General features: G+C 36.0%; 2 protein-coding genes across 2 annotated transcripts; one reads left to right on the top strand and one right to left on the bottom strand.

Annotated features, from left to right (window-relative positions):
- The first annotated feature begins 2,886 nt into the window (after positions 1-2,886).
- On the top strand, positions 2,887-3,909 carry LOC123756999 (uncharacterized). Its single transcript, XM_045740402.1, has 5 exons — positions 2,887-2,925; positions 3,041-3,284; positions 3,400-3,441; positions 3,557-3,706; positions 3,808-3,909. The coding sequence occupies exons 1-5, from the start codon at positions 2,923-2,925 to the stop codon at positions 3,819-3,821; spliced, it is 453 nt and encodes a 150-aa protein (XP_045596358.1). The 5' UTR covers positions 2,887-2,922; the 3' UTR covers positions 3,822-3,909.
- Positions 3,910-6,953: 3,044 nt separating this feature from the next.
- On the bottom strand, positions 6,954-8,185 carry LOC123756603 (uncharacterized). Its single transcript, XM_045739833.2, has 5 exons — positions 8,069-8,185; positions 7,773-7,977; positions 7,569-7,610; positions 7,306-7,458; positions 6,954-7,212 (listed from the first exon to the last, which is right to left on the bottom strand). Exons 1-5 carry the CDS (start codon positions 8,183-8,185, stop codon positions 7,199-7,201), a joined length of 531 nt encoding a protein of 176 aa, XP_045595789.1. The 3' UTR covers positions 6,954-7,198.
- Between the last annotated feature and the right edge of the window lie 217 nt (positions 8,186-8,402).

Here is an 8,402-nt window from a genome sequence, read left to right as displayed (position 1 = left end):
AATCTTTTATCATACAGTCCACTCTAAACATTATACAATTTGCTATCGAAAAATATAAATTACTATATAAATTAATATAAATTAAATAAATATAAATCTCAAAGGTCAATTCTCAACAAAAATATTGAGCATCGACATAGAGGCATAATCCCATGAAAACAGTTGCCAGCCCAACATACTGGAAAAACTTTCATATACATAACAGTCTGGTACTACCTGAACGATCATATCTACTGATAATACCTTTATAAACAATCCAACGGATAATACCTCTATGAACAACTAAAATGATAACAATCCGATTTCTGTCAATTACAAAGTAATTACAATGTAACTTAGAAGAATAGTTAGCAATTACCTTCGTATCAATTTACTCAAATTAAACTTTATGATAATGAGGACTTATCAAGAATCAAGAATCTTGCCTTCTTGTCTCTAATTATGCATATGCAATATAATGTAACAGTTTTGTCCTGCTATGCAAGGTCTGTCTTCGGTTACTACATGATATCACATTTGATTAACATAGAGTTCTACAATATTAAGTTACACCAACTATAAAATTCGATCTGTGACACAATTAGGGACACCATTGGAATATTAAAATTTTCATTTGGAAAAAAAGGAAGAATATTAAATATCATTGTAAATATCAAATAAAAATCATTCTATTCTATTTTTGAAAAAATTACTAACTGAACCTAATTCAAGGCCATTCACAAATATTACATCTATTGGCATCACTTTCTACAAGATGCTTCATCAGCTGGGCAGTGTTATCAGTATTCACTACATGGTCCTTCAAAAGTTGTCCAATTATTATCAATAATTACTACAAGGTCCTTCATAATTTGCCTTCTTTTGTCAGAATACATCACTAGGTTCTTACCCAGTTGGCGGACTGGTGTTATTAACTTACTATAATGTTCTCCTTTATCTGGTCATTGCTGTCTATATCTATTGAACGTTTTTTTAGGGCTATAAGCCCTATATATATATATATATATATATATATATATATATATATATATATATATATATATATATATATATATATATATATATATATATATATATATATATATATATATATATATATATATATATATATATATATATATATATGTCGTACCTAGTAGCCAGAACGCACTTATCAGCCTACTATGCAAGGCCCGATTTGCCTAATAAGCCAAGTTTTCATGAATTAATATTTTTTCGACAACCTAACCTACCTAACCTAACCTAACTTAACTTTTTCGGCTACCTAACCTAACCTAACCTATAAAGATAGCTTAGGTTAGGTTAGGTAGGGTTGGTTAGGTTTGGTCATATATCTACGTTAATTTTAACTCCAATAAAAAAGAATTGACCTCGTACATTATGAAATGGGTAGGTTTATCATTTCATAAGAAAAAAATTTGAGAAAATATATTAATTCATGAAAACTTGGCTTATTAACAAACCAGGCCTTGCATAGTAGGCTGAGAAGTGCGTTCTGGCTACTAGGTACGACATATATATATATATATATATATATATATATATATATATATATATATATATATGATATATGATATATATATATATATATATATATATATATATATATATATATATATATATATTTATATATATATATATATATATATATATATATATATATATATATATATATATATATATATATATATATATATACATCACACCACAAAGCTGAGTGCTGTACCACTGTACCACCACCCTACAAATGCATCAGAGATTTTTTGTGAATTCATTTAACTTCCATGCCAGAGTGCATTCAGGTTGTGTGATCAAATGCAGTCACAATCGCACTAAACAAGCACTATGTTGCTCTAGCAGTCACTCAAACACTAACTCACAGATTTATAAGCCCAATTGTTCAGTGTTCTTCGTGAATTTATATTTTCAATATTAACAGATACATAAACTGCCGTCTTGTGAACTACTAATATCCAGCCTTGTCTCTTACAATATTCCTTCCGATGCTCACATCCACTTTCTGCATCCTCACTCTTTATTAGTTTTCTCCCGTTATTCCTCTCTTCATTTGCTCAAATTCCTTCTAACTCATTCTCCTCACCAGAAACCATCATCCATTTATTCAGCATATAAATAATATCTTAGTTCGCTCTTGTCTTTTTATTGATTATTTAGTAACAATTATAATTAAGTGCTCTGAATATTGCACCTAACATTCCACTTTCTTCCCAGTTTCTTTTTTTCAGCTGCTCATGTTTATACAATTTCACATTCTTATCACACAATCGTGTCATATGACTCAATAAGGGCAGGCACTTCCGTACCTTCATATAGGCTTCTGAACGATTCTTTTCTTATCTTCATTGGTACTGAGAGTTATGTTTGCACAAGACATTTTCTGTTAACTCCCATACTTTCAACTGTTCCAGCACACATTCTTTTTCATCCATCTAATATCCCATGTATGTTAATTGATCATTATTTTTAAGATGGTAAATAATATTTCATAATGGTGAGAATACAGGGAATCACCAAAAAAATATACCACTATAAGACAAAGCTTTAATTCAAAATTTATTTAATTCAACGAAGAGATAGCATAATGATTTACATAATTTGCACCACCTAATTTGTTTTCAAATAAAAGCCTTCATTTACGAAATTATTACGAACAAATTTCAACTACTACATGTTTATACTAAAACGACTCACTACTGTGAACAAAGAAAACAAATAATCTTTAACATTCCACATTAGAAATAGCATTGTTGTTATAATAATGAATCACCCTGCAGGCGTGGCTGTGAAGACATCCTGAAGGTTACTGCTGACGGCAGGACTCACCTCTATTATATAAGGTCCTCGACACCTTCCATAACCATCAGAGCGGTCCACCTCCTCCCTCACGCCAGTCCTACAACCATGGTACGACCAAATAAACATTTAATGTCAAATAGATTTAAAGCAGAGATACAAGCAGATGTTAAACGATAATTTTGTTTCAGTGTTAATCTTATTTTTCTTTTGTTCTTTTCCCCAGCGTTTCCTGTCAGTGACAGCGGTGCTGGCCGTGATGGCTGGTGTTTGCTATGGTGGACTGATTGGTGGCTATGGTGGTCATGGTGGCCTTGGTGGTCTTGGTGGTCTTGGTGGACTTGGTGGGCTTGGGGGTCTTAAAGGGCTTGGTGGTTATGGTGGATACAGTAGCGGCAACGGTTATGGTGGAGGCTTGGGTGGTTTTGGTGGATTTGGAGGCCAAGGTGGAGGATTCAATGGAGGATACGGTAAGCATATTCTATTTCACAAGTATTTAATTAAAAATATATATGCAAATTCTTAGTTGAATTACTCTTTTGTGTTAAATAACATATTAATAATATGTAATTAATCATACCACAGGAGGCCAGGGAGGTCACACATTCATACTGAGCAAGAGCCACGGTAAGTCACCAACACTTATACATGTATCTGTTGAGATTACATTTGCACAGTTTGAGTTCAAATATACGAAACGTGTTTCAACTGACAATTTAATGCTTCTCCTATTTGTTTGTAGGAAGCCATGGAGCATTCGGTCAAGGAGGCGGACACGGTCAGCTTGGCCTGGGTGGATTTGGTGGTTTTGGCAAAGGTGGATACGGCAAGAATGGCGGTGGTGCACTTGGTGGAGTTGGACTGGGTGGACTCGGAGGACTTGGCCATGGTGGTAAGTATCTTCGTGTTTCTTCTATAGTTTTCTTGATAATTAACTCAACAAAACGTTCATAGAATTGTCACACTATTGTACCTCATGTTATATTATTTCAGGCTACGGGAAGTAAACCTTTTGGAAAGACATTGTCCTGACGAAGGCCAGCGACGTGTTCCTGAGTCCTCGGCACCACTGTTGTAATAAATTCTCAGAAGTGATTACTTTCTTTTATTTCCAATATTTGTTTACTATTCGTTTTAAGCAGTTATACAAAATAGTTTGAGATATGAAAGAGTCATCTGTGTTTAGATTACTGCTGAAACTGATGTCGTTGTGTACACTTTAATCTTTTGAGATTAATCAAGACTCGCACCAACTATGGTGTTTCGAACACCAAGAAGTTTCCTCGTTCAGAATAATAGGCAACAAAAGTTAGTGAGGTAAAGGCAACAAATAGTTATACTTTTTGTTGTTGTTTAGATCTGTTGTAACACTTTATAACATACCTCAAATATGTTTTTATGTTGCATTTGCGTATATACTATTCTGTGAGTAGCATTCATATAAATTCTTATGTAAATATACAAAATTATTTATAAATTGTGTATCCTGTCCCGACACCTCTAACGTAAGCAAAGGTGAGAGTAATATGTATCTTGGTAACATGAGCTGAGAACTTCTTGGCAGCAAACTCTTGCAACTTAAATAACATGGTCCTCAAGTTCACACTGATAATCCAACTCATTGTGAGCAAAACTTCCTCAACCCCTCTGGCAATAGGCAAACTGTCAACAAGTTAATTTTCAAACTACTCCATCACAATCTCTCAACAAGAGCCTGAATTCGCTATGCAAACTGCGAATATATAAAAGAAAAAGGATGCATTCGTATTTAATGAAATCATATATATATATAAGATAATACATGCTTAGCAAAAGAATTGTCGGAAAAACCGACACCAGTTACTAACATTTAATACAATTGGCAGATAATATTGCTGCTGTTTTGTAATAAAAAATTCACTCATAGAAGACGTGTCACAGTGGAAATTTCCTCCCTTAGAAAACGAGATATCATTGCATCATGTCATTATTAAATTCATCAGCCAAATAATAGGGAAAATCATACCTAGCTTTTGGTCTGTAAACAGTATAAAAAACATTTCCCTTGAATCAACTTAATTATCAGTACCAAAATAAAGTAAATGTAGGTTTCTAACCATTTCTTAACATCTGGACAAAACAACCAAGGCATCAGTGGGAGGAAGGCCACAGTGAGTCGCCATTTTAATTTTAACATCAGTCGCTTTGGCAAATTTAGTTCCTATAATTTTCCCTTGGACAACAGTATTACAGGACTAATAGTGTTCCCTTTACCAACACCAACTACGTCTAATCTAGCGGATTAGATTAGATTAATCAACTACAAGTCACTGCGACCAATGTCACTGATCCCACTGCAGTCTCAGAGCCATCCATGACTTTAAAGATTGCATACATTCAATCCTCTGAATCAATTATACCAAAATAAAGTATTAATTTTATCAGCAAAAAAACTCCAGCAAATTAGGGAGCATAGCTGAATATCTAAATCACGACGACTGATTTTGATAAAATGATTATTTATCGCGATGTGGTTATGGGCCTATGGGCCTAAGTGGTTAATCAGTGACCAGTAGCATAAAACAAGCCACAAGTCACTGCGACCAATGTCACTGATCCCAATGCAGTCCCAGGAGCATACTTGACTGTAATAATTGATTACATTCAGTCCACTAGATTAAACAACTTAACTAGACTAGAAATATAGTCACAGAAGAGTTAGTAGGAAATGAAGCATCTATATAGAGACCCATTCCCCCCACACCTGCAACTCTAGTACAGGACATCCGTCCTGTACAAACTGATACACAAATTTGCAACAAACAACTAATTTCCAATTAATCCAATAATTTTCAGGAGGAGTATCAGTGTTTGTCAGTTCAGAACATTGGACTACGACAAGTGTTTCTACCCCCCCCCTCCCCTCAACCCTGAATTATGTTGGGAAAAAAACGACCTCCTATAATAATCCTGGCTACAATACGCAGATACTTGAAATACTGTTCATGTGCTAACCTTTTAACTAATACTAACACAAATTAATTAATAACTCCTTCAAAGAAAACAAGATTATAATGGAATTTTCCTTAAACATGGAATATTAATGCCACGTCACCAGAAAATATATTACTAAAATATCCACAATCGCCAAAATCTCTAGTCCAGCGTTATGAACAATAAATAACTGTTCTCTGTGACCGAATCAAATACAATAATACATCAAAACCAACGCCTCCCTACTTTTCTCCATATATGAACCGAAATTTTAACTGGTTCCCAGTGATGTCACCGAGCTATCAGGAGGGAGGAGCCATTGTGTAACAAGCTAATCTCTCTTGAGGGAAGCGCTCTAGGCAGCCATGTTTATACTCGACATCCGAGCCATCTAGACGTTCTTCTGCTGCCGCAACCTCAAATAACGAGAGTACCTCATATCCGGTTTGTCTAAAACACATTCTTCAACTTTTTACAGACCTATAATATTAGTAGATGGCAGCCGGTTAGGAGGCAGGCGATCCAAAAAACATGGTGAGCCTCTCACAATCACTCAACTAATCGTAAATAATTTCCCATATCTGTTAATAGGAGGATATTTGTAGTAACAATATTGTATTCTTTCGACAGATCTCCATGGCATCCTGGGAATTAGATGGCATCTCCCAGTTGTGTCACGTGGGATCATATCTGCACTATTGCCATGAGGCCCATAACTAGTTGTCTGCCCACGCGTCCATCTAGTGTCTAGATATGAAGTCTTCTAATCAGATAAGACTATCGTTCAATGTACTAACCCAGTATAATTAACTCCTGGTAGAAATTTGCCTGTCTGTCAATCAATAATTCTCGATTAACAGACTACAATAATTTTATAACCCCCCACACTTGTGCAGGAATATGACTTGTGGGAGAAATTAATTCCATGCAGTCCTCTCAATAAAACTACAGTCCGCTAAGCTATCGTAAGAAATAAAATAATAATTAAATTTAAATTATATACAAGAACCTAATAAATTAATCAATTGATTTATAATTAAAATAAATAATAAAATCCCACGAGTCAGAATTCCCCACAATACGTATTACCAATTCAAATTTCTAGTTTAGATTTTGCATTTATGATTTATGAAACTGTGACAAAGGAAATTCCGAAATAACGAAAATAAGAAAATATTTGTTTTATTTATTTCAGTAGAAGTGAGTAACTTGGGTGATAAAGCAGAGAGGACTGAGGAACACTGCTGGTCCTGGTGACGAGGACTGAGGAACACTGCTGGTCCTGGTGACGAGGACTGAGGAACACTGCTGGTCCTGGTGACGAGGACTGAGGGACATTGCTGGTCCTGGTGACGAGGACTGAGGAACACTGCTGGTCCTGGTGACTCAGGAACAGACGACTCCAAATGCCTTACTTCCCAAGGCCTGAAAAAAGATATATGATTTGGTCGATTTTTTTCTCCACGCTGTTGATGACGTGGAAGGTAAAGCATGAAGAAAACATGTAGAAAAACTTACCAAATCCACCATGCTTGCCCAGTCCTCCTCCGAGTCCGCCCAAGCCAGCGCCTGCATTGCCAAATTTATTGAATCCACCTTTACCAAATCCAGCAAGTCCGCCAAGTCCGGCATGTCCAATTTTACCACCATGGCCGAATCCACCAAAGCTTCCTGCAGACATCATGGGTTAAGCATCAGAACGAGACATTTTGCACGTACATGTATGCCAAAGATATTAAGTCTTTACACACGAAACTAATAGAGGAGCTGGGGGTACTTACCGTGGCTCTTGCTCAGCACGAATGTGTGTCCTCCCTGGCCTCCTGTGTGATGATTATGAAAGCATTATTATTATTAATGCTAGCATTATTAATGAAAGCATTATTATTATTAGCATTATTACTAAAACCGATATATTTAAGGAAACTATATAGTGAAACAGATAGTTATTTAGTAAGTTTTGTCCAAAAGTGTTTCATAATTACCAAATCCACTGCCAAATCCTCCCCCATAGCCGCCGTAGCCACCAAGAGCACCCGCGCCGCCACCATATCCACCTAAGCCACCACCGTATCCGCCTAAGCCACCACCAAGGCCACCAACACCACCATGGCCACCAAGACCACCAATTAGTCCCCCATAGCAAACTCCAGCCAAAGTGGCGAGTACCATCATCAGTGACACGAAATGCTGAAAAATAAATAATATTAATATCACCGAAATAATGATTTCACACAATATCATATAGCACAAATGTTCCAAAAGAACTTCTCAGTCGTACCATGGTTGCAGGAGTACCGTACAGGAGGGCCGAGAACACTGTGATGGCGAGAGAGAGTTTTGAGGACCTTTTATAGGACAAGTGATTCCTCCAGCTCACAGTAACCTTCAATGTCATGACTGCGGGATGAGTCAGTAACAAGCGAGGTATGTGACATGTATTGTAGATTGGTTGATATTTTTGTTCTGCTCAGTTTGTTTAGTGACCATCATGTGGGTCACGCATTTAACAGCATGTAAGAGTGGATAGTTGCTCAGCGCAGTTATTCGACTTATAGTGGCTGTTATACGAGGACATATAACTAGATGTCGAGATCTGATAACCTTGGTACATT

Source organism: Procambarus clarkii, chromosome 26, assembly GCF_040958095.1.
Source record: "Procambarus clarkii isolate CNS0578487 chromosome 26, FALCON_Pclarkii_2.0, whole genome shotgun sequence".
In the NCBI taxonomy this organism is placed as follows: Eukaryota; Metazoa; Arthropoda; class Malacostraca; order Decapoda; family Cambaridae; genus Procambarus; species Procambarus clarkii.
The sequence above is the reverse complement of the archived record's forward strand: the minus strand, read 5'-3'. Positions and strand labels throughout refer to the sequence as shown.

Excerpts from the sequence above, each read along its gene's own strand:
- LOC123756999 (XM_045740402.1), top strand. Across the intron at positions 3,285-3,399 it reads AGGATTCAATGGAGGATACG|GAGGCCAGGGAGGTCACACA; the intron begins GTAAGCATATTC and ends ATCATACCACAG. Across the intron at positions 3,442-3,556 it reads CATACTGAGCAAGAGCCACG|GAAGCCATGGAGCATTCGGT; the intron begins GTAAGTCACCAA and ends ATTTGTTTGTAG.
- LOC123756603 (XM_045739833.2), bottom strand. The coding sequence starts at position 8,185 with ATGACATTGAAGGTTACTGTGAGCTGGAGGAATCACTTGTCCTATAAA. Across the intron at positions 7,611-7,772 it reads AGGATTTGGCAGTGGATTTG|GAGGCCAGGGAGGACACACA; the intron begins GTAATTATGAAA and ends ATCATCACACAG. Across the intron at positions 7,459-7,568 it reads CGTGCTGAGCAAGAGCCACG|GAAGCTTTGGTGGATTCGGC; the intron begins GTAAGTACCCCC and ends TGATGTCTGCAG.